Genomic DNA, 26,004 nt, shown 5'->3' with positions numbered 1-26,004 from the left:
TTCCCTTAAGTCTGTCTGCAGGGAAAGGGTCATTTGGCATTCCAAGGGCTTGGCCCTGTGCTATAACATCTCATGTTCAAGTATTAAGTAGCATGTGGTTGTGATTTTTCAATGTATCACAGTGTGTTATAGAAATGAATGTGCTGAGCACACCCAACATGAGTATTCCAAATGGTGTATCAGTTATTTATTATATTATATGATATTATTAAACTGGCAATGAAGTGTCTACCTTCATAATTTTTCAATTTTAATAATGTAAGCCATTTATAAAAGGGCCTGAATCTCTGGTCCTATTATAACAGTGCCGGGTATACAGTCTTCAGAATTTAACAAAAACAAAGCCAGAGCTTGGTTCCCTAAATATCGAGGCCCTGTCCTAGACAGGATTACACAGCTCAAACCCGCCTCTCCTACAGCAAGCAAACAAATTACCTGGAGGTCTTATTAAAAATCAGATTCGTATTCAGTACACACTTAGTGGCCCAGAGAGAGATTTAGAATCTTTAACAAGTTCTCTGATTGTATTTGAGTTCCACTGCTGATTTCTGCCACTCTGTTCACTTCAGCCTTCTCAGGACAATAAAGAAATCAGACTGTAATATGATGCTCCAAAGAGCTCCTGTTTCTCTTCAACATTCCCCATTTCCACCCCCAAACTACCCACACACACATCAGGGAGCTGAAAGTAACTAATAGAAACATAATCAGGGCAGAGCAAAGATTTCCCTTTATCATCACACATTACAGAGCACCACATGTACAGGGCAATATGTCAGGTGCCAGGGGGAAAAAGATGGTTAAGACAGGACCTCAGCCTTGAGTTAATCACAACCCAACAGAGGAGACAGGAATATACACAGATAACTTACAAGTGGAAAGGCACGTAACTCGGTCACAGGTTTGTCCCTGGCCCCTGTCTGGGCACGTGTGGGAGGCAATTAATTGATGTGTCTCTCTCACATAAATGTTTCTCTCTCTCTCTCCTGCCCTCCCCCACCTTCCTTCCACTATCTCAATGGAAAAAATATTCTCACCTGAGGATTTCAAAACAAAACAAAAAAGCTGTAGGACCAAATTGCCTGGCTCTGACACCTTTTAGCTCTATGGCTTTGGGAAATTTAATTCTACGCCTCAGTTTTCCCATCCAGTAAGAGACGATAATAGTTCCTACTTCATAGGATTATTGTGAGAACTAAATAATAACTATAAAGTGCTTAGAACAGTGCCTGGTATACAGTAAATACTCAAATATTTTGTGTGTAAATGTGTGTTTTATAGGTAGTGTATGTCCAAAAATTTAAGCTCAGATTAGAAGATAATACCATGATGAAATGCATTTTGAAGATGCTGAATTTCAAATATCTAGAGGAGCCCTTCGCTTCTCGGTACTTCAATTCCAGATGTCATAACAATAGGAAATAGGCACTTAGAATGGCCCCAGGATACTGGTGGATAAGTGGAATGAGCAGAGATGAAAGTGTGGTCAGCGGGAGAGAATTTCAAGGACTTTGATAACCCTGACTGCTTGGTCCCTGTTTCCAGTCTTACATAGCAGGTGGTGGTTTATATTTTTTAATAAAGTCAGGAGCTCTTAGTGTAAAGACTGCTGAACAAATTAAAGCAATAATGAAATACTATGGTAGTCAATAGTGCGGATTCATTAAATACACCTGGTTCTCCCTCCTTGTCTTCCTGGCCCCTTGTGGCTGGGCAGGGCCTTATGACTCATTCAGGCCAATGAGTTGTAACTGAAAGTGTCCTGAGTCACTTTAATTGCCATTGTGAGACCCTCTAGCTTTCTCTCCTTCCGGCATGATTACTCATTAGCCTGGGTTCCTGAGAAGCTATCATGAGATCCACTGCCAACTCTTTAGAGATGATTATGTGGTATGAGCAAGAATTATACATTTTGTTTTGTTTTGTTTTAAGCTTTTGGAGTTGTTGCTGCAATATAACCTAGTCTATCCTTATACAGACACTATCTTAACACATGTTAAATTCTTTCAAGTTAAATAGGCATTTAACATCCAGTCCTAATAAAGGTGTGGGAAAATAAATACTTCCAGAGATTTTCTAGTGGGAGTAAAAATTTTTTCCACTTTTTTGAAAAATAAATTGACAGTAGATTCTATTAAAATGAAGAAGAAAAATACTCCACCCCTACCCCCCAGATTCCATTTTGAGAAATTTCTTCCACAGAAACAAAAGTACTACTTCAAAAGGATGTTAATGTCTATTGTGGTAGCTAAAAAACGGAAACTAATCTAAATTTCTAAATAAGGTTTAGCCAAACTATGAAGTATTATGCAACTGTTAAAAGGACAAATTTTATCCTTTTTATTGACTTCAAGGGATGTCCAAAACCACCCTCCCCGCAAAAATCCATATGCATGACTTTGTATGTACAAGCCTAGAAAACGAAATTGTTTTACCTTAAAGGAGCAGGGGTGGTGATGGGGGAGCAGAGAATATTACCGTGTTTTTCTTATTACATCTTGTTATTCCTCGACTTCTTACAATTTGTAAGGCTTATGTAATTAAATAAACTCAATTAAAAGTGAGGAAAAAAAACTAAACCTAAGTGTCTGCCAACTGAGTCTTTACAAAATAAGCTTAGTATTGCTGCCACTAGTTGAGAGAGGAGGAAGAGGCGGGGCTTCTGTAATATTACCAGACCACGCCCACTGTCCCCAGCCAATGGCTTCTCTCGAGGGCCCGGGAAGGCTTGCTGTGACGCATGCGTACTTGCCTGAGTTTTTTCCTAGCCTCTGAGGAGCGCCCTGCAGTTTTGGGTTTGACCCTGTCAGGCTACCGTCCTGGGAACCGGAACAGCACCTGAGGTTTGCTTCCGGGCGTGTCCTAGGCTTCCCCTTCCCTCCATCACGCTTCTTCCCCTCCCCCTATTCCCTTTTCCCTTTTCGTTCTCTCCCAAAGAGGCCGACCCCTGAGTCGTGAGTCTGGGGTCTGGTTGGTGAAAAAAAGCTGTAGTAGCTGCAAGTGGGGAGGTGTGAGAAATTAACTGAGGTATTTGGAGACCAAGGGCTTGACCGAAATGATTTGTTTGTGGGAGGAGGTCGACCGTTGGTGGGAAGTTTTCCCCTTGAGGCGAACGGGGGCGGGGTTTACCTGGGTTTGCCTGGTGGGGTTCAGCTGGGTTTGCCTGGCGGGGTAGCGGGGGCGGGGGAAGACGCACCTCTAAAATGGGTAGTCAGGGGGTGGGGCGGTGTGCGGGTCAAGGGAAAATGGAGGTGGTGAGAACTGGCATTGGGGTCGCACGGCGTTCTGGCTTCATTTTTACTTTAACCGTTTGATGAAAAGAGCAGCTACAATTAGACTGTAGATTTTAGGGAGCCACGTTTTATTCCCACTTTATTTCCTTTTACTGTGGAGAAACATCTTGGCCGCACGCTTGTGTGCTTAAGTATTATAGACCTTTAAAAAGTAAATTACCACATGGGAGCAAAGTAATGTCAGGCGAACAGATAATTAAAGAGAAAGCAATGAATTACAGACCAACTCCTTCCCTCTGGACGGAGACATTTGTTCAAACTAGGCAATATCATGCAAATATTTATCTAATTAGTCAATTTTAAGGAACACGGGTCTCAGAAATACAAGCATGCCTCCTTTTATTGCGCTTTGCTTTATTGCACACAGACATTACGTTTTCTACAAACTAAAGGCAAAGACCCTCTACCAGCAAAAAGATTATCGTTCATTTTATTGCAACACTCGCTTTATTAAGGTGTCTGGAAGCCCAACCCGCGTGCCTGTATCTTCCTCAGTAAACTGGTTCTCTTCAGTTTTCTAAAACATTATTTCCCGTAGTCTCCCCTGTTGCATAATATATGCCCTCTCAAACCTTTAAATCTTATTCAGGCCTGTAGTGTATATAGCATAAGATGAGAACTACAAAATCTCAGGATCATATACTGGAGAATGGAGAGAGGGAACATAGAATCAAATTTAACTATATTTGAATAATAAGGAGTAGGAATGAGTTTTATTTGGGGCCTGGAATTCTCTGTTGTGGTTATAATGACTTCAAAGATAATTTTAGTTTTTTGTTCCATGTAGAGGACAACATGTCCTCCCTCCCTGGGTGCCTTGGTTTGGATGCAGAAACAGCTGCAATGGAGTCTGAAGAGATCGAAGAGCTGCAGCAAGCAGTGGTTGAAGAGCTGGGTATCTCCATGGAGGAACTTCGGGAGTTCATTGATAAAGAACTAGAAAAGATGGACTGTATTCAGCAACGTAGGAAGCAGCTAGCAGAGTTGGAGACGTGGGTAATACAGAAGGAGTCTGAGGTGGCCCATGTTGACCAGCTCTTTGATGATGCATCCAGGTAAGGACTGTATGGGAAGAAGGGGAATTCATCATGACAGACATTATGTCAAGCACTTTGTAGTTTACAAGTTACAGATATATAGAACCTTACTCTTCCTCAAAAGTTAGAATCCCATATCCTCATAATGACCCATATGTAGAATATTCATCTATTAGAGCCTAATATATGATCAGTAATAGGGCAGTGTGGGTCTTGAGTCCCTTCCCCTTTTGCACTCCAGAGCAATTGCTTTGTTTCCTTAGTTGGAGTGTCTAGGGAGTGAGGATTGTAAAGAGTTACTGTCTTATGTAATTGGGAACATTAATAAGTTCCTAGAGCCCTGAATCTATTCCTAAACGCCCAGAATATTTGTTTCTGGTGCCCTAGTTGTCACTTAGAAAGCATTTTCTAATAACAAGGTAAATAGTGAGGTCTGGTTGAAAGAACTATACTTTGAGCTTATTTTGGATTTTTGAGAAACTAGTCTGGAAACCACTATTTAAATATTTTTCTATGGGAAAAGCATTCTAAATTCTGAACAGAGAGACTTGGAATATAGCTGTTTATAAATTTAAGGCAGCTTATATTTAAAAATATATATAAATTCTAGTGGCTCCTATACCTCCTTCTGCTGGCTTTGACCTTTTCTACATGTGTTCCAATATTAGGGCAGTGACTAATTGTGAGTCTTTAGTGAAGGACTTTTACTCCAAACTGGGACTACCATACCGGGACAGTAGCTCTGATGATGAAGCTTCCCAGCCTACAGAAATAATTGAGATTCCTGATGAAGATGATGATGTTCTCAGTATAGATTCAGGTAAGAGGTGAAGCCATGGAAAGGAAAGTCTCAGGATCAAAATTGAAACACTAGAAGATAAAAGAGTAGAGGAGAAACCAATGTTACTAACTCCATATTCTAAACTGTTAGACTTGTCTGTTACAGAAAAACATAGAACATTGTTAGTATCATAAATGTTCCTTTCGTGCTGCTTCCTCATTGAATTAACCTCCTTTCCCCATTCTGTATAACCTCTCTTGTGAAGTTCCTTGCTTTTCTTTGTAGATGGCATTAGCATCTATGTATATATCTCAGAAGAGATGTTAGGTTTTGTCTATTTTTTAAATTTTTTTGAAGGTGTGCCCTAGCCTGTTTGGCTCAGTGGATAAAGAGTCAGCCTGTGGACTTGAAGGGTCCTGAGTTCTCGAGCCACATGCTAGGATATAAAAATATAGTTGGTATTTTCATCACCCTAGAAAGGAAACTTCATATTCATTAGTGGGTTTTCTTTTGGGGATGATGAAAACATTTTGGGATTATTGAAGTGGGTTGTACAACTTTGTGAATATATTAAAATCAACTGAATTAAACACTTTTTTTGTTGTTGATATCAGAAGGAGAAACATTGACTTTTCTTTGCACTTACTTATGCACTTGTTGGTTGCTTCTTGTATGTGCCCTGACTGGGGATCAAACCTGCAACCTTGCTGTATTAGGCCAGGGCTGAATTTAAAAAAATATATATTTTTTAATCCTCACTCAAGAGTACTTTTCCATTGATTTTTAGAGAGAGTGGAAGGGAGGGGGAGAGACAGAGAGAAACATTGATGTAAGAGAGACATATCAGTTGGTTGCATCCCATATGCTTGGGGTGCTGGGGATCGGGGATCAAGCCTGAAACCAGGGTACGTGCCCTTGACTGGAATTGAACCCACGATCCTTCAGTCTGTAGGCCAAATGTTCTATCCACTGAGCCAAACCAGCTAGGGCTGAATTAAACATTTTAAAAAATTGTATAGTATGTGGATTTTACCTGAATTTATAAAAATTAATTTAAAAATTATTTTCTCAGATGCACTAGCTGTAAATATAGAATAGTTCTATCATAGCAGAAAGTTCGGTTGTACAACACTATTCAAAAATAAGTACTTTTGCTTAATGTTTTTATTGCATCTCATTTTTCAGTTATTCAAATAACCCATAAATAAATTACTATTATAAAAATTCTAATATACAGTGAATACCCAAATTAACTTAGACTACCACTTGTCACAGTACTTTACCCCAGGTGTAAGCACTATTGTCTATTTACTCTGTATCTCTCTGGACCCTTTTGGTACTTTTACATATTTGTAGCTCTATATCTACTTTGCAGTTGTTATTGATAATACTTCTATGATAATACTTTTAAGTAGCTTAGTTCTTGGTTTCTTGAAAATTCTTGTGTGTAAGTATCCTACACTCATTAGAATTTTTCTCATTCATAGGTGATGCTGGAAGCAGAACTCCAAAAGACCAGAAGGTAAATTAGAATGGGTAGGGAAAGGGTAAAAGATAAGAACATGAAAATGGCCAAAACCAGTTTGGCTCAGTGGATAGAGCGTCAGCCTGCGGACTGAGGGGTTCAGGGTTTGATTCCGGTCAAGGGCATGTACCTCGGTTGCGGGCACATCCCCAGTAGGGGGTGTGCAGGAGGCAGCTGATCGATGTTTCTCTCTCTCATCGATGTTTCTAACTATCTCTCTCCCTTCCTCTCTGTAAAAAATCAATAATATATATATATATATTTTAAAAAGAACATGAAAATGGGAGAAACTTTTGGCCTGACTATTCTGTTAGTTCAGCCATCGACAGAATCATTACCTTGTAATCAGGCCCAGTTGTTGCAGTGGTGGCTGAATATAGACATTATAAGAAAGAAGAAGAGGGAGGCAAGATGGCGGGCTCGCGGTGAGCAGATGTCAAGGGATGAAATAGGTATGCCTAGAAGCAAATTTTAAAAGCATTTTCTCTTCAAATCTTTTTCTATTTCCACCTGATAAGCATCTTGATTCACCATGGCCGTATCAGCAGTGAAATGGGCGATATCAAACAGAACTATTTTGAAACATTTATTTCCAATCCAAAATGGAGCTTTATACTGTGTTTGTCATAAATCCACATATTCTTCTCTTCCAGATGACTATAATTACAAAGTAGAACTTGCTTTGACATCTGATGGCAGGACGATAGTTTGCTACCATCCTTCTGTGGATATTCCATATGAACTCACCAAGCCTATCCCTCGGCCAGATCCTGTGCATAATTATGAAGAAACACAGGATCAAATACTGAAAACCAGATTAGAAGAAAAAAATGAACATTTAGAGCAAGGACCCATGATAGAACAACTTAGCAAAATGTTCTTTACTACTAAACACCGTTGGTATCCTCATGGACAGTATCATACACGTCGTAGGAAATTGAATCCTCCAAAAGACAGATGATATTGAGGTTTTCAGAAAAATGCTGTCCTGTTCTCATTTGCCATTTGAGAAAATGCAATCAAATATATTCATTACTATATTATATAGTAAAATAATAATAAATGTCTTTTCATCTAAAAAAAAAAAAGAAGAGATTACTTAGCGTGCACTGATTGCTATATGAATGTAGAATTTGGCAGTGCTCAGTTAGGTGAGATTAATCAAGGAAAGCTTCCTAAAGCTGATTTCTGAACCAGAATATAAGAAAGCAGTTTTGCCTGATAAAGTAACCATAAGCTTCCAAATACAACTAATTCTATTGTTGTTTTTTTTGAAAGACAAGTTACTTATTATTTTAAAATTACTTCTAACTGTTGCTGCTGTTTCAAAACTTATTTCCCTCATCCCCTTCCTTACAGCTCCGTGAAGCTATGGCTGCCTTAAGAAAGTCAGCTCAAGATGTCCAGAAGTTCATGGATGCTGTCAACAAGAAGAGCAGTTCCCAGGATCCACATAAAGGTTAGGGTCAGGAGGTGCCACGATATCGGTGGGGGTGAATTCCAGAGAGCTTCTGTTTTAGCTCCTCAGAATCCTTCTCTGTTGGGTTCTTTTAATGCCTCAGGCTATCAAGTCAATATAAGATTATTTGTGATTTTGTTTTTCCTTGCTGTCTGCTTAAGTGTTTTGCCTGCTGCTTTTCCAGTGTGTGATGGCTTTATCTGAATAATTTTTTAGCTCATCCTCATAGCTACTTCTTCCAGATGGAGATCAGAGAGCAGCAGTCTGAGAGAAGCTTTGCTTGTAGAATGGGTTTGTTACAGGAAAATGCTTCTTCTCATTTAATGAGTGGTGATTAATGTTGTTATTAATAAGGAGTTGTAAACAGTTGACATGTTCTTGAATTACATGTGAATTTCACAGTTATTTGAGTTTTTCCTATTAGCATTACAGTTGAGTCAGCTATGTTTTATGTTTCCACTCTTGACCAAGAGAGCAGCAAAAATGGCTAAGGATCAAAGATTATCCCATTTTCCCTGATTACCCTACTACCCCCTTTATTTTTTCATTCTCTCCCCAATCTATGCCATATTTCTTTAGAAGAACTTTGTTTTCTTCCATAGGAGCCTTGAGTCAAATGTCTGGAGAACTGAGCAAAGATGGTGACCTGATAGTCAGCATGCGCATTCTGGGCAAGAAGAGAACTAAGACATGGCACAAAGGCACCCTTATTGCCATCCAGACAGTTGGTATGTTCAGGCTAGAGGAAGAACTAATGAACAACCTGCAGGTTTCCATTGCTGATTGTTTCTTTTCCCTACAGCCTTGCCTTTTGTCTCCCACAGCAGCCAGGATTTACTGGTACACAGAAGCTGTTGGGTTTTTTTAAATTTTTGTTTATCTTTCCCTTTTACTCAGGGCCAGGAAAGAAATACAAGGTGAAATTCGACAACAAAGGAAAGAGTCTACTGTCGGGGAACCATATTGCCTATGATTACCATCCTCCTGCTGACAAACTGTATGTGGGCAGTCGAGTGGTGGCCAAATACAAAGATGGGAATCAGGTCTGGCTCTATGCTGGCATTGTAGCCGAGACACCAAACGTCAAAAACAAGCTCAGGTACCTAGACAGAGGATTGTAAACGGAGCAGAGGCCGGGAGCACAGCACCTGTCCTGTTCAAGTCATAATCCAGATCTCACAATTAGCCTTTGTGCTCTTAGTCCCCAATGGCCAAAACTCATTTTTCTTTGCCATGGGAGTCATATGGGTGATTCTCCTTTTTTTTTTTCTTTTCTTTTCTTTTTTTTTTTTCCCTTGAGAAAACTTGGAAGAGAGTAATCAGGATTAATTAATGGTTAATAGGGGAATAGGGAATCATGTAGGAGGAAGAAATAAAGTGGAGACTAAATGGTTTTCTGAATAGGAATCTGATAGTAGAACTAGAATAAATCGCTTTGGGGAAAGTGGGGATATATTGGTTAGATGAAGAAAATTCTTAACTCTTGGGGTGAGAAGAAAGAATTACAGGAAGAAAGTAGTAGACTGGAACATCTTCCCTGAGGTGGAAGCTAGGATAAGATAATGCCTGTAGGTCATGTTAAATATAATTCCCTAATCTTTCCAATATCACTCTTTCCTTACAGATTTCTTATTTTCTTTGACGATGGCTACGCTTCCTATGTCACTCAATCTGAATTGTATCCCATTTGTCGGCCACGTGAGTGTCCCTCCTTTCTTCCTCAGTTCTATTCATCTTCCTCTACCTTGTATTTCTTCCAAAGACAGCCAGTTGAGAAGTCCTAGTGTTTTTGTTGCTTCTGTCTCAAAGAACGTAAGTTTGATTAAAGTCCTTTGGGAGATAAAGTTTTATTTGTTCATCTCCAATGATGGGTCTTTGTAACCAAAGAGGGAGACACTGGAAGATCATGACTGACTTGGATGGACAATCATATTGTAGATGTGATCTTATTTCATTTCTATGTAATTTAGGTTTGAGAAGATGTCTCATACTTCTTCCTGAGTCTCATACTTCAGCTAATGTGTGTAAATCTGTAGGCTGCACAGTGCTTTCTACAGAAGCTGTGTTAATGGGGGCTTCATGGTGTCCTCTATACTTGTGACTCGGGTTTGGGTACAAACTCTCACAGAAGAGTCAATAACACTGCTGTGTTTCCACATAACCTGGCAGTAAATGCATTCAGGACCCCTTAAAAGCCCAATAGAGAATAAGAAGGAAGGATAATTTTTTTATCAATTTCATAATGCCATCTGATCATTTTTTGTTTACCTCTAGACATACCAAGTTAGCAAGAATTTGTAAGAAGAAACATCCACTTCATAAAATGAATGACTCACCTGTATTTATATATTGCTTATTTAGTATTTACTTGATTTATATGAGTATTTACCCCTTAGGTTCAATACTTTTAAGTGGTCTTAGCTTTGCTTCCCTTGAGGTTATGATTTCATTTATTTTTCTGTCCTCCCAACTTAAAAAATATCAAACATCTCCTTGCCGACCATTTTTTCCTGTTAAGACATGCCCTACATGCCCTCTCTCAGTCCCACTTCTTCCCTGGGACAGTGAAAAAGACTTGGGAGGACATAGAAGACATCTCTTGCCGAGACTTCATTGAGGAGTACATCACTGCTTACCCCAACCGGCCCATGGTGCTACTCAAGAGTGGCCAGCTTATCAAGACTGAGTGGGAAGGCACGTGGTGGAAGTCCCGAGTCGAAGAGGTGGACGGCAGCCTAGTCCGAATCCTCTTCCTGGTACTGTTCTTCCCTAGTGTTTGAGGCAGGTGTCGGGGTGGGTTGGGGGAGTATAAGAGGCAATAATGAGGATGATTTTGTAAAACTTCATGGTTTTCCTTTTTTATCCTCCTATCCGTTCTCACTATTTTGATCAAAATTTACTTTGTCCTTCTTTTTGTTCATCTGTGAGTGATTGAAAATAAATTCCTTGAATTTAATTATGACACTAATCTGTATGGTTGGCTTTTGGTTTTGTTGTTTTGTTTTTGTTTTTTGTTTTTATTTGTTTCTTTTTCTCTAGGAACAGTCACATTGCTTGTAGGTACAGAGAAAGCAGCCAGTTTCATTTGTCCAATTTGACTGTTAGGTCTTCTATACCCATCCTTTTCTCCCCTCCTGCCTTCCTTAGAATTATATTTCTCCTCTGACTATCCCAGCATTTTGTTCCTAAGGCCTATGATCCTGATAGTAATTCTCATACTTAGTAAAAACATCTGTTGCTCCTGAAATTTCTTATAAACAAGGAACATGTTTTTCTTCCTTATGTTCCTGATGTCTTATCATGGAGCCCAGCACATAAGTTTATTGAATAGATAAGGAATTTGGGGCTCATCAGGGAAATTTCCCCAAGGAGTCACATGATATGTATTCTCCACAAATGGCAAGGTAGATTCTAGCCTTTTTTTATTTTTTTATTTTATTGATTTTTTACAGAGAGGAAGGGAGAGAGAGTTAAGAAACATCGATGAGAGAGAAACATCGACCAGCTGCCTCCTGCACAGCCCCCACTGGGGATGTGCCCGCAACCAATGTACATGGCCCTTGACCGGAATCGAACCTGGGACCCTCCAGTCCGCAGACTGACGCTCTATCCACTGAGCCAAACCGGTTTCGGCTAGATTCTAGCCTTTAACCCGTTCTCTCCCTCCCTGCCTCCCAATTCCTCAGGATGACAAAAGATGTGAATGGATCTATCGAGGCTCTACACGGCTGGAGCCCATGTTCAGCATGAAGACATCCTCGGCCTCTACATTGGAAAAGAAGCAAGGGGGACAGTTCAGGACACGTCCAAATATGGGTATATCCAGAAAGATGCCCTGGGTGAGGGTGGAATGGGACAAACCAGCAAAGGTGATTATAGACAGTGGCTATCCTTTGTTTACCAGGATGACACTACTGACTCATTGGAAACAGGAGGTGTGCCCTGAGTTGTTTGCCGTAGTGGTGATGGATTTGTGGTGTCGCCTCCACATGCTGTGGCTCTCATTTGTTCTAAACGACCACATAAAAATCTGAAACAACTGGCTTAGGTTAGGGGTATTGGTGGTAGTAGCGACCTCTTACTCACATGAGGATAACTGCTTTTTGTTATCTAGGGTCAACTTTCTTAAAGCCTAAACTGTTTTTGTTTTTATCTGTTCCTGGCATGCTTTGATTGATTTTTCCTGACTACATTACTTGACCAATGAATGCATTTTTGAAAGTTTTAATAAAAATGTAACAGTTACTAACATAAATGGTCTGAGGCAGGTTATTAAGTCAAAGCCAGCTTATGCCAGTACTCTCACTCATTGGTAGAAATATTGGGAACTGACAGTCTTAGCACTTACTCAAAATGTTTCCATTTATGCTTTTTTATATTAATATAAATTGAAGGTCAGGTGTGTGCATAAGTACAAGTGACAGCTGTCATCTTCTCAATGGTAAATTTCATTTTTCCTATAGGTGCTGTGAGGAGCAAAGGTCCTGTGGTCCAGTATACCCAGGATCTAACCAGCACTGGAACCCAGTTTAAGCCAATGGAGCTGCCACAGCCCACAGCCCCACCTGTTCCACCTGCTGCTACACCCGTCCCACCTGCTACCCCCATCCCACCTGCTGCACCCGTCCCACCTGTTACACCCACTCCACCTGCCCCACCTGCTCCACCTCTGTCCCCCCAGGCAGGTGACACTGAGTGAGTGCTATTCCTTTTTTTTTCTAGTTTCTTTCATATTTCATATTTTCTGTGTCTTTTATCATATCATCTCTTCTCTAATCTCCTAGAAGCTTGGAAAGCCAGCTTGCCCAGTCACGGAAGCAGGTAGCCAAAAAGAGCACCTCTTTGCGGCTAGGCTCTGTGGGCTCTGGTCATTCCTCCCCTACGTCTCCTTCACTCAGTGAAAATGCCCCTGGTGGGAAACCTGGAATCAACCAGACATACAGGTGAGAAAATCTCAGGCTCTTGATGGGGGCAAGGAGGTGCAGTGTGGACTGAGTAGTTACAGGGAGGTTCCTTGGCTCATAGGGGTTATGATGGTGAGGAGTTTGGACTTGAAAAGCAAGTTTTTAACCTTGGAAATTTCCAGGAAGCAAAATATAAAAATAACTGAATTAGAAACTGGGTGCCTAGAAATACAGAATTACTGGAAAGTCATTTGTTAAAACTTCTCATTAAATGTGGTAGCATCTTTGGTTCAATAAAAATGGCACGTTACAGCCACTTTCCTTGAATTGTGAGAGTTAATAAGGACATTTATAGGACACACAGCAGGGAAGAAAGCATTGGTAGAAGACTGGACTCTACTTCCATAATTCACAGGCAAAAAACCTTTTTTTTTAAAATATATTTTATTGATTTTTCACAGAGAGGAAGGGAGAGGGGTAGAGAGCTAGAAACATTGATGAGAGAGAGACATCCACCAGCTGACTCCTGCACACCCCCCCACGGGGGGATGTGCCCGCAACCAATGTACATGCCCTTGACCGGAATCGAACCTGGGACCTTCCAGTCCCAAGGCCGATGCTCTATCCACTGAGCCAAACTGGTTTCGGCGGCAAAAAGCTTTTAAGAAAGGGTATATAAACTGTTGAAATAGAGATATTCTCAGTCAGTGAAGAGTAACCAGGATGTTTCATTGTCTAGGTTTTTTGGGAAGGCAAGGGAAAAATCTGACTTTCTTATGCCATGTTTAGCTTCAGAGATAATAATTAACAGAGAGATCCTGTTGCATTCTTACCTGATCTGTTGCATCTCATTTGCAGATCACCTTTAGGCTCAACAGCTTCTGCGCCAGCACCACCAGCATCCACAGTCCTTTCAGCCCTCCCAGCATCCACAGTCCTTCCAGCTCTCCCAGCAACCACAGTCCTTCCAGTCCTCCCAGCATCCACAGTCCTCCCAGCATCCACAGTCCTGCCAGTCATTCCAGTCCTCCCAGTATCCACAGTCCTCCCAGCATCCCCAGCCCTTCCAGCCCTCCCAGCTTTCCATGGCATGTTGGAGCGTGCCCCGGCAGAGCCCTCCTACCGCGCCCCCATGGAGAAGCTTTTCTATTTACCTCATGTCTGCAGCTATACTTGTCTGTCTCGAGTCAGACCTATAAGAAGTGAGCAGTACCGAGGCAAGAACCCTCTGCTGGTCCCACTGCTATATGACTTCCGGAGGATGACAGCCCGGCGCCGAGTTAACCGCAAGATGGGCTTTCATGTCATCTATAAGACACCCTGTGGCCTCTGCCTTCGGACAATGCAGGAGATCGAACGCTACCTTTTTGAGACTGGCTGTGACTTCCTCTTCTTGGAGATGTTCTGTTTGGATCCATATGTTCTTGTGGACCGGAAGTTTCAGCCCTATAAGCCTTTTTACTATATTTTGGACATCACCTATGGGAAAGAAGATGTTCCCCTATCCTGTGTCAATGAAATTGACACAACTCCCCCACCGCAGGTGGCCTACAGCAAGGAACGAATCCCAGGCAAGGGTGTTTTCATTAACACAGGCCCTGAATTTCTGGTTGGCTGTGACTGCACGGATGGGTGCCGGGACAAGTGAGTTGGTGGGGTATTGCTGGCCTTGCTATGGTTGCCTTTCTTTCCACTCTTTCTCTGCCTTATATCTGCACTCCTTTCCCCATCTCCCTTTACCTTCTCCCTCAGCTGGAGCTCCTGCCTTAAGGTCTCCATGAAGCTATGTAATAGAGATGCTGGGGTTGATTTGGCCCCACTGCATAACCCTGGGTTCATGTGTCTTCTTTCTCTGATTCTCCTTTTCCTTCACTTTTCTCCAGTTGGCACTTGGTTTCATTCTCTTTTTATTTTATTCTCACAGTCATCTTCTTACTCTGTCTTTTCCTTTCTCTTCCTATCTAATAAAAGTAATATGCAAATTGACTGTCACTCCAACACACAAGGTGGCTGCCCCCATGTGGTCAAAGATGGCTGCCCCCATGTGGACACAAGATGGCCACCACAAGATGGCCAGCAGGGGAGGGCAGTTGGGAGGGACCAGGCCTGCAAGGGAGGGCAGTTGTGGGCGATCAGGCCAGCAGGGGAGGGCAGTTGGGAGGGACCAGGCCTGCAAGGGAGGGCAGTTGGGGGTGATCAAGCCTGCAGGGAAGGGCAGTTAGGGGTGACCAGGCCAGCAGAGGAGGGAAGTTGGGGGCAACCAGGCCTGCAGGGAAGGGCAATTGGGGGACCCAAGCCTGCAGGGGAGAGCAGTTGGAGGGGACCAGGCCTGCAGGGGAGGACAGTTTGGGGTGACCAGGCCTGCAGGGGAGGGCAGTTAGGGGCAATCAGGCTGGCAGGGGAGCAGTTAGGCATCAATTAGGCTGGCAGGGGAGTGGTTAGGGGGTGATCAGGCTGGCAGGCAGAAGTGGTTAGAAGCAATCGGGAAGGCAGGCAGGTGAGCAGTTGGGAGCCAGAAGTCCTGGATTGTGAGAAGGATGTACGACTGCCCTTTAGGCCCGATCCTACCGGGATCGGGTCTAAACGGGCAGTCGGACATCCCTTGGGGGGTCCCAGATTGGAGAGGGTGCAGGCTGGACTGAGAGACACACACACCCCCGACCCCGACCCCCCCCCCCCTCCTAACCCCCGTGCACGAATTTCATGCACTGGGCCTCTAGTTTACATATATGAGGGAAGAAAAAGAAATTTCTCTATCCTATCGCCAGCCATTTGTTAATACTTCTTGGTTTTAAAGAAAGTCTCACAGCTCTACCTATCTTATCCTTCTATCTTATGTAGGTCCAAGTGTGCCTGTCATCAGCTAACTATCCAGGCTACAGCCTGCACCCCAGGCGGCCAAGTCAACCCTAACTCTGGCTACCAGTACAAGAGACTAGAAGAGTGTCTGCCCACAGGGTAAGTATCAGGGGAAAGTGAGGAGCATGCTCTTGGCTTTCTATTCTTATAGAAACCATCAGAATTCTAAAAATTGAAACCAAAAATTGAATAACTGAAACGGGCATTTATTTTATCAATTGAATCTTATTTACTGAAATTCCAGCACATATTACTTCCTTGGACTTCCCTTGAAATGAAAACATAGAATGATTGAACAGTGTCTAGGAATTTTCTGTTGTGATCAAAGGTGATGTTAATTTTATAGCTGTATGAATGTCCTAGCAGATTACAGCTTGCTCTGGCAAATGAAATGTATTCAGAGAGGAAAAGAAGGCAGAGACTTGATTACTTAGGACTTTGTAAATCAGAATAAAAATTATGGTCAAATTCATGGTGCAATCGGTAGCTATTGGAGATTTTTAAGGAGTCAAATTGACCTGCCTTTCAAAGATTACTCTGGCTTCTGTCTAGAAAATAGATCTTAGGGCAGCAAAATAAAAATTTGGAAGCCCAGTTAGAAAATATAAGAGAGAGGTGGTGATTGCTGGTACTAACATGGAAGTGTAGTAGAGGTGAAAGAGGACAGATTTGGGGTACATTTGGAGGTAGAGCTACAGAACTTGGTAGATTGACTATGGAGTGGGGTAGAGAAGGGGCAGAATCAAGGACAGTTCCTAAATTTTCTACTTTAGCAACTAAATTGGGGCTTTTTTACTGAGATGGAAGACCAGAGGAGTTACAGATCTGAGTGAAATTCAGTTTCTTTTCCAGCTGTATGAAGCTTGGGATGCCTGTTAGACAGTCCAAGTGGAAATGTTGAAAAGGCAGCGAGATTTCTGAGAGAAGTGTAAGGGCTGCACAGGAGTGGTATTTAAAGCCTGGATGAGTTCACCGAGAGAGAATAATGATAATAGAGAAGAGAAAGGGGCCCAGGAGTCAGCCCTGGGCTCTCTAAATAGAAACTGAACAGAGGAGGTAGAGCCAGGTCAGGGAAAGAAAAGATGAATGAAAGAGTGAGATATAACATGGTAAATTGCTTACTTATGAACATGTGAACTAATAAACCTAGTGCTCAAGATGCATAATTAGGAGAGAGAATAGAAGAAGAAAGGAGAAAAGCATCAGTGAAATCAGAAATTTTCTCATAATTAAAGGGTCTGTATTTCCAAATTGACAGGGCCAATCAGGTCCCAATGTAATGAATGAAAATAGATCCCCACTAAAACAAATGATAATAAAATGTGACCACTGCGCCAAGAACGCTGGGGGCTAAAAGAAAATCCTAAAAGCTCCTAGAGAAGAGAAATAGACCACACATACACAAAAAGTGATTCAAAATGACTTCAGGCCCTTACTGGTTTGGCTCAGTGGATAGAGCATCAGCCTGCGAACTGAAAGGTCCCAGGTTCGATTCTGGTCAAGGGCATGTACCTTGGTTGTGGGCACATCCCCAGTAGGGGGTGTGCAAGAGGCAGCTGATCAATGTTTCTGACTCTCTATCCCTCTCCCTTCCTCTCTGTAAAAAAATCAATAAAATATATTTAAAAAACAAACAAACAAAATGACTTCAGCCTTCTCAAAATAACATTGAAAGCTAGAAGGCAATTAGGAATTTATTCAAAATTCTAAGGGGAAATTATTTCTAACCGAGAGTTCTAAACCCAGGCAAACTATCAGATCAGTGTTAAAGTAGACTAAAGACATATTTTAGACATGAAATAAATCCATATTTTTCATTATTCCATTTCTCAGAAACTTACTGGGAATGTTTACCAAAATGAGGGGATAAAGTCCATACAGATCCATGAAACAGAGGCTCTAACTCGAAAGAGGGGTGAGAGCCCTGGCTGGGTGGCTCAGTAGGTTGGAACATCGTTCTATGCACCAGGAGATTGCAGATTCAATTCCTGGTGAGGGCACGAATGACAGGCAATCAATCTATGTTTCCCTCGCACATTGATGTTTCTCTCCCCCTCCCTTTCTCTTTCAAATCAAATATATACACACACACACACACACACACACACACACACACACACACACACACTAGAGGCCCGATGCACGAAATTCATGCATGGGGGGTGGTTCCCCTCAGCCCAGCCTGCACCCTTTCCAATCTGGGATCCCTCTCACAATCCTGGACCACTGACTGCTAAATGCCCCTCCCCCTGCCACTGACCTAGTTGCCCCTAACTGCCCCCCCTGCCAGCCTAATTGTCCCCAACTGCACATCTCCTCTCCCCCCGCCAGCCTGGTTGCCCCTAACTGCTCCTCCCCCCCTCCATCCCCCCGTTGGCCTGGCCGCCTCTTACTGCCCCCCTTGCCAGCTTAATCAACCACAACTGCCCTCCTCTGCCAACCTGGTCGCCCCCAACTGCCCTCCCCCCCCCCCCCCGCTGGCCTGTTCATCCCTCATGGCCCCCCTGCTGGCCTAGTCACCCCATGCAGCCTGCTGTTCAGTCATCCAGTCATCCCTCACTTACCCACCTGCCGGCCTGGTTGCCCCATGCAGCCTGCTTGTTCAGTCATTAGGTCGTCCCTCGCTAACCCCCCTGCCGGCTTGGTCACCCCACACAGCCTGCTTGTTCAGTCGTTTGGTCATCCCTAACTAACCCTCCCTGCCAGCCTGGTCGTAGGCAGCCATCTTGTGAGGGTGTGATGGTCAATTTGCATATTACCTCTTTATTATATAGGATCTTCTTGGGTGAGGAGAGGTGAGAGGAATCCCACAATGATAGTGAAATGAAGGCCAGTGAAGGAGGCATCCAGGCTGACAGCTGTGCACTGGATGTAGAGAACAGCCAGTGTAAGAACAGGCCAAACCTGGCTACAAAAGAGACTTTGGGAAAATGAACATTTAATAGAAAACCTGCTGTGTCAGAGTAGCCTCAGAGGAGATTGAAACTAGTGAGGAGGTCAGGAGATGAATTTGTGCTGAATGCATATTGAAAACTAAGCAAACACAGTTATTAGCTTTACCTGCATTACTGTATCATGTTTTCATTTTAAATAAAAAATATGAATCTTGTAATGATATATAGATTTGCTAATGCTGGGTGGTAGATGAATGTTCATTGTATCTTTTACATGTTTGAAATGTTACATTGAAATGTTTTCAAATAACCACAAATAATATATGACTCCTGCTTAAACCTCTCTGATAGCTTCCAACTCTACTTTGGCTTTTATTCTAACTCTTAATCTTGGGTCACCAGACACTGTACTTACTATCTTGCTCCTTCCTATCTCTTTCCCCCCATAATTGTTCCAACCACACTGATATTCTTTAGTTCCTGGGTCCAGTTCTCCCACTGTTTGCCAGCCTACCTTGAGGGCCTTTGTACAAACTGTGCCCTCTCGGCATCCTCCCAGTTCTTTGCGTAGTTATCTTCTTTAACCTTGAGTGCTCTCAGCTTTATTCTGACCTCAGAGAAACTTCCTGGTCACTCTAAAACTAGGTCATTTTTGCTAATTTTGTCATTGAGCACCTGTTTGTGTCCTTAAAAGCATCTGTGACAGCTTTATCATATTTGTTCATTTGTTTTTGTTCTGGGGTTTTTTTCCCCCCATTAGAATGTAAGCTCCATGAGGGCATTTCTTTCTTGCTCCCCATTTTATCACCAGCAGCTCACTTATCCAGTGTCTGGCACATAGTAACAACAAGTAAATTTTGTTGAATAAGTGATACTCAGTATAGCTACTCCAAAACTTTCATCTGGTGGAGATTAAATCTGAGATCAAATTCTGGCCTTATCCCTCCTAATTGATCCTATTTTATTAACTACTAGAGGCCTGATGCATGAAATTTGTGCAAGGGGCTCGGCCCGCGCAGCCCCTTGCAGCCCTGTACGGTTGTTCTGCTGTTCGGTCTAATTAGCATATTAGCTCTTTATTATAATAGGATAAACACAGTCTAAGAATATTGACATCTCCCACCCCAATGGTATTTTAAAGGACTAAAAGTTGTTTCTTGATATAGTGCTGGTTCTGTGTTTTGTGAAAATTCATTGAACTATAGACTTATTGTGTACTTCTCTCTGTATATATTACGTTTTAATAAGTTTTTTTATCATTTAAAAACACTTTATATGGCTACTTTGAAGATAGACTAAGAGAATGTATATAAAGTATTGACTTAATGGCAAACACAAAATATATCTTCAATAAATAGAAGCTGCTCTTACCATCTTTGTCAGGGGGATACCACTAATGTCATCAACCAACTCTCTGTACTGTTATCTTTCCAAAAGTAAACATCTTTCAATTTATATACCAGGAAAAGTGAAGTAAAATCTTAAACCCTGAGCAAAGCATATAGAGCAGAAACACTGAAAAGCTAATTGACATAGCTTATATCCTTATTTTAATGGCTCTGAATCTGTGTTCACATCATAGTTTCTTAGCTTTTCTCCAGGTTAGGCATTCTGGTATTCACTGTTATTATCTGTATAATATGATAACTATCTGTATAAATCACTTTTCCCCCTTAGGAATTATTTCCTTGGGCTATATTCCCACATGAAACAAAGAGCATATAGTTCAATAAATCTGCTCACTTAGTCATTACCTCATTAATGATGATACCTTAAGAATTATAACAGTTCAGTGGATGCTATAGTGATTGTGTCATGACTGATTTTATTGTATCCTCCTCCCAGAGTTTATGAGTGTAACAAACGCTGCAAATGTGACCCAAACATGTGCACAAACCGGTTGGTGCAGCATGGACTCCAGGTTCGGCTACAGCTGTTCAAGACACAGAACAAGGGCTGGGGTATCCGCTGCTTGGATGACATTGCCAAAGGCTCCTTTGTCTGTATTTATGCAGGTTGGTAGTGAACCGTTTGCTTCCTGGAGTTAGGACACGGTGGGGAATTGAATCAGAGACAAGTTTGAACATAAGAATAAAATGCTTGACACGTGAACTGGGAGTAAAAGGAGGCCAACATTTTCTTCTGTAAAGAACATGATGAGTGATGTGCCTGTCTGGGTGGATGCGGGAGGGACAAAAATGCTTCATAAGGATAAGAGGGAAAAGGGATGAAATTGTGGGTGTGATGATGTTCCAGAGAAGGGCATGGTAGTAGAATCAAGTGTATCATTTTCTCCCACATCACACTACCCTGTCACTCCACCCAGAGATCTTGTAGCATAGCTGAGAACTCTTCTGGTAAACAAAGTAAAGAGGAACAATAGGAAGGCAGAAGGGGCAGCATTTAAAACTGCAATTAGCTTCTCATACTCTCTTAGTGAAGACACAAGGGAGGAGGTATCCAAAGACGAACAAGACACCATAGTGGAGGCATTTTGACTTTATGTGCTGGTGCGTTAGGTATTGTTGGAATGACCCTTATTCTTTCAAAACATCTGCTTAACCCTGGAAGGCCTTTAATTCTCTTCATTCCCAGGCAAAATTCTGACAGATGACTTTGCAGACAAGGAGGGCCTGGAAATGGGTGATGAGTACTTTGCCAACCTGGACCATATTGAGAGCGTGGAGAACTTCAAGGAAGGATATGAGAGCGATGCCCCCTGTTCCTCTGACAGCAGTGGTGTAGACTTGAAGGACCAGGAAGATGGCAATAGCGGTACAGAGGACCCCGAAGAGTCCAATGACGATAGCTCAGATGATAACTTCTGTAAGGATGAGGACTTCAGCACCAGTTCAGTGTGGCGCAGCTATGCTACCCGGCGGCAGACCCGGGGCCAGAAGGAGAACGGGCTGTCTGAGACGGCTTCCAAGGACTCCCGTCCCCCAGACCTCGGGCCCCCACATCTTCCTGTCCCTCTAGCAATCTCTATGGGTGGCTGCAATCCACCTTCTTCTGAAGAGACATCCAAGAATAAGGTGGCCTCGTGGTTGAGCTCCAACAGTGTCAGTGAAGGTGGCTTTGCTGACTCTGATAGCCGTTCATCCTTCAAGACCAGCGAAGGTGGGGAAGGCCGGGCTGGGGGAGTGAAAGGGGAAGCTGAGAAGGCCGCCACCTCAGGGCTGAGCTTCAAGGACGAGGGAGACATCAAGCAGGCCAAGAAAGAGGTAAACTCTGCGAGCAGTGGTTTTTGTGTAACTTAGGTACAGTAAAAAACTTAATGCAGTCTTCATACGTAGATTATTTACTTGATATCTCTGTGGCAAATCTGATTATCTTCCCCTCTCCACCCGGCCCAGTCCTGGTGTTCATTTAAAGAAAGAAATTATTTTAAAATCAACCTGCTGGGTTGATTCATTCCAAAGTAAAGGATTTATAAATAATGTTTAAAAATTAAGTGCTATTTCAAGTTATCTGTGTCATTGCTTGCTTCTCTTAGAGAAATAAGAATCTAAAATACATTTTTCACGATGCTTCAGTTTACCACATTACAGGTAGTGAACTTGTCCCTTGTCCTTGTAAGACTGCCCATGGTATTTTCTATGAACATTTTATGCCTTATCATGGGAAAGGATTGAATATGAGAATATGGTTTCTCCTGTCAAGTTGCAGTCATTTCTCTACACCTTATTTTAGAGAGTGTACTTCTCACTGGCTAATGTCTTTGAGGTCATTTGAGATGAATTCTAAATGTTGGACTTATTACCTAGGACCATAAAAACATTTAACCCTTCACTGGCTGTCTTTTCCAGGAACCTGATGACCGAAACAAGGTATCAATGTAAGTGCCTCTTTTAGACCTGTTTCCAAATCTGCCTTCTCTCAAGCCTTCAAAAGAAAAAGCCATGCACCTGACTTCTCCCATCTCTTCCCCTCCCGTCAGTGTTACTGAGAGCTCTCGAAATTATGGTTACAATCCTTCTCCCATGAAGACTGAAGGACTTCGCCGCCCACCTAGTAAGACTAGTATGCATCAGAGCCGACGCCTTTTGGCCTCCGCTCAGTCCCACCCTGATGTAAGTGACCTTTCTCAAACTGTACCTCACCCCGCCCTCTGTTTTATTCAGAGTCTGAGTGAAGGAACATCCTTCTCACCTCATCAAGTCCTTCACCATAATTACTGTTAGATCTTTTCTTGCTGCTTTGGCCTTGACTTCCTGCCTTATTTTCCTTCATCCAACATGTAACCTTCCTCTTACTGTCATCTCAGCTCCTTTCTGCCTAACCTTACGTAAGAGGCAGAACTTGAAGGGGCCCTCCCCATTTACTCTCTTCCCTTTCACCCTCTGCCTCCCCAGGATGTCTTGACACTGTCCAGCAGCACAGAAAGTGAGGGGGAAAGTGGGACGAGCCGAAAGCCCACTGCTGGTCAGACTTCAGCCACAGCAGTTGACAGTGATGATATCCAGACCATCTCCTCTGGCTCTGAAGGCGATGACTTTGAGGACAAGAAGAACATGTCTGGTAGTCTGAAGCATTTGGGGGGTAGTTGGAAGGAACCATAGGAAAGTTGAGATAGAGGCATTTTTGCTGGTTTGTTTATTTGGTTCTTTAGATTCCACATAAGTGAAATCATATGGTACTTGTCTTTGTCTGACTTGTTCCATTTAGCGTAATACCCTCTAGGTCCATCCATGTTGTTGCAAGTGGTAAGATTTAATTCTTTTAATGATCTAGTAATAATATTCCATTGTATAATATATATATATATATATATATACATATATATATATATGTATATATATATATATATATATATATACATACATACACTATATATATCACATCATCTCTATCCAGTCGTCTATTGATGGGCACTTAGGTTCCTTTCATATCTGGACTACTGTAAATTATGCTTCAGTGAACATAGGGAGCATATATCTTTTTTTAAAAAATATATTTTTATCGATTTTGGAGAGGAAGGAGGAGGGAGAGAGATAGAAACATCAATGATGAGAAAGAACCACTGATTAGCTGCCTTCTGCACACCCCCCACTGGGGACTGAGCCCACAACCCGGGTATGTGCCCCTAACTGGATTTGAGCCCGGGACCCTTCAGTCCACAGTCCAACACTCTATCCACTAAGCCAAACCAGCTAGGGCAGGAGCATATATCTTTTTAAAGTAGTGTTTTGGGTTTCTTTGGATAAATCTCCAGAAGTGGAATTGCTGTGTAATAAAATAGTTCTATTTTTAATTCTTTGAAGAACCTGCATACTGTTTTCCATGGTCACTGCATCAATTTGCAATCCCACCAACAATGCACAAGGGTTCCTATTTCTTCACATCCTCACCAATATTTGTTTGTTGATTTATTGATGATAGCCATTCTGACAAGTGAGGTGATATCTCATTGTGGTTTTAATTTGCATCTCGCTGATGATTATAGTGACTTTAAGCATTTCATATATCTATTGGCCATCTGGGGGGAGAGGATTTTTTTAAAGAAACTATAGGAAAAATTCAGATCCTAAATGTTAAATGTCTTTAGGAGGGCTCCCTGGCTCCCAGCTAAACTGTTAATATCGCTTCACATGTCTCCTTACTCTTTTCTCTCCATTTCCCTACTCTCCCCTCAGCTCCTTTATCTAGCAGATCTAATCCTGCCTGAAAAACTGCAGTTTAGAATCTTTTCCTCAGTCCCAGCTTATTGTTATTCCTGAGCTGCAGTGCGTGGAATGAAATGGGGGTAGACTATCTATCTTGGGTTGGGACAGATGGTGAACCTGTTCTCTTTCCTGTCTAGGCCCAATGAAGCGCCAAGTGGCAGTAAAATCAACCCGAGGCTTTGCTCTTAAATCAACCCATGGGATTGCCATTAAATCAACCAACATGGCATCTGCGGAAAAGGGGGAAAGCGCACCTGTTCGTAAGAACACACGCCAATTCTATGATGGTGAGGAGTCTTGCTACATCATCGACGCCAAGCTTGAAGGCAACCTGGGCCGCTACCTTAATGTAAGACCCTTTCCCGTACCTGTAGATGCTGGATTATCCCATGGTCCTCAAATTTCTAGTGCTCTTAACACAACTATATAAATCTACCTTTTCTTGTTATAAATTCTTGGTCTCAAAGGATCTTAAAGAGGTAGTTTTTGAAACTTCTGCTCTGATGGGGGGAGGTTTTCACTCAACTCCCTCACCCCACAAAGCCAGATTCTGTGTCCTGGTTCTTATTGATCCTGTCATTAAACCTACAGCACAGTTGCAGCCCCAACCTGTTTGTCCAGAATGTCTTCGTGGATACTCATGATCTTCGCTTCCCTTGGGTGGCCTTCTTTGCCAGCAAGTAAGAGGGCGTCAGGAAAGAGGGTGGTTGGTAGGAAAAGAAGCCCAGGATTGGGAAGGGGCAAGGACTGTTAATTCTAAGGGCCCCTCTTCCATGTGTGATCCACCTTCACCTGCACACGCTATGACCTCATCCATGTGTGATCCACCTTCACCTGCACACGCTATGACCTCATCCATGTGTGATCCACCTTCACCTGCACACGCTATGACCTCTTCCATGTGTGATCCACCTTCACCTGCACACGCTATGACCTCATCCATGTGTGATCCACCTCCACCTGCACACGCTAGGACCTCAGGCACCTGGGCTATCTGCTGTCTTCACACCCCATCCTTTTCTTTGTAGGAGAATCCGGGCTGGGACCGAACTTACTTGGGACTACAACTACGAGGTGGGCAGTGTGGAAGGCAAGGAGCTGCTTTGCTGCTGTGGGGCCATCGAATGCAGAGGGCGTCTTCTTTAGAGGGCAGCCTTCTTCCTAAGTTTCTGAACCCTTCCTGAACTGACCTTTCCTCAGGAACTGGGTCTTCCTCACTGTTGAACTCTGACCCCCAAGTCTCCATCCAGTCTAGCTACTCCCCCCCCAGCTCCTAGTTAGAAATGGGGGTTCTGGATCAGGAGATCCCTTCCATTGTGGTGCTAGCAGGCTGGGTCCCTCCTCCTCCCCCTAAGGCCCTAGGGGGCTGGGAGAGGTTACCACTCTTAACCTGGGCCTGACATCCCTTCAGTCCTGTTGCTCATCCCTCCCATCCTACATTAGTCCAAGTGTTCATGCTTCTGACACTTTATCCTGTATGAGGGCTGTATACTTAATGTCCATGGTTTGTATCATTTCTTGAGTCTTTTAATAAGATGTTAAAACTAAGATTGTGATTTGATTTTCTCTCCGCCTCCGTACTCCCA

General features: G+C 42.6%; 2 protein-coding genes across 3 annotated transcripts; both read left to right on the top strand.

Annotated features, from left to right (window-relative positions):
* The first annotated feature begins 2,884 nt into the window (after positions 1-2,884).
* SETDB1 (SET domain bifurcated histone lysine methyltransferase 1) lies at positions 2,885-25,966 on the top strand. 2 transcript variants are annotated; one of them, XM_008155844.3, is made up of 22 exons: positions 2,885-2,954; positions 4,081-4,348; positions 4,999-5,150; positions 6,599-6,633; positions 7,996-8,095; positions 8,698-8,823; positions 8,993-9,194; positions 9,720-9,793; positions 10,661-10,851; positions 11,782-11,911; positions 12,559-12,790; positions 12,880-13,038; positions 13,858-14,643; positions 15,841-15,957; positions 20,598-20,767; positions 21,348-21,976; positions 22,562-22,590; positions 22,693-22,825; positions 23,108-23,273; positions 24,556-24,767; positions 25,010-25,098; positions 25,447-25,966. In XM_008155844.3, the coding sequence occupies exons 2-22, from the start codon at positions 4,089-4,091 to the stop codon at positions 25,562-25,564; spliced, it is 4,110 nt and encodes a 1,369-aa protein (XP_008154066.3). In that variant the 5' UTR covers positions 2,885-2,954; positions 4,081-4,088; the 3' UTR covers positions 25,565-25,966. The 2 variants fall into 2 exon arrangements, with proteins under 2 accessions (XP_008154066.3, XP_027987459.2); XM_028131658.2 differs by having other exon boundaries at positions 2,885-3,027.
* Positions 7,023-7,656, top strand: LOC103298979 (39S ribosomal protein L42, mitochondrial-like). The gene has a single exon (XM_054711619.1). The coding sequence runs from the start codon at positions 7,169-7,171 to the stop codon at positions 7,595-7,597; it is 429 nt and encodes a 142-aa protein (XP_054567594.1). The 5' UTR covers positions 7,023-7,168; the 3' UTR covers positions 7,598-7,656.
* Positions 25,967-26,004: the final 38 nt, after the last annotated feature.

The sequence above is a fragment of the Eptesicus fuscus genome, chromosome 22 (genome assembly GCF_027574615.1).
Source record: "Eptesicus fuscus isolate TK198812 chromosome 22, DD_ASM_mEF_20220401, whole genome shotgun sequence".
In the NCBI taxonomy this organism is placed as follows: Eukaryota; Metazoa; Chordata; class Mammalia; order Chiroptera; family Vespertilionidae; genus Eptesicus; species Eptesicus fuscus.
The sequence above is the reverse complement of the archived record's forward strand: the minus strand, read 5'-3'. Positions and strand labels throughout refer to the sequence as shown.

What these genes read in the sequence shown, in the direction of transcription:
- SETDB1 (XM_008155844.3), top strand. Translation starts at nt 4,089, where the DNA reads ATGTCCTCCCTCCCTGGGTGCCTTGGTTTGGATGCAGAAACAGCTGCA. An exon ending in TGTTCTCAGTATAGATTCAG is followed by an intron (nt 5,151 to 6,598) that starts GTAAGAGGTGAA and finishes TCTCATTCATAG; the next exon opens with GTGATGCTGGAAGCAGAACT. An exon ending in CAGGACACGTCCAAATATGG is followed by an intron (nt 11,912 to 12,558) that starts GTATATCCAGAA and finishes TTTTTCCTATAG; the next exon opens with GTGCTGTGAGGAGCAAAGGT.
- LOC103298979 (XM_054711619.1), top strand. Translation starts at nt 7,169, where the DNA reads ATGGCCGTATCAGCAGTGAAATGGGCGATATCAAACAGAACTATTTTG.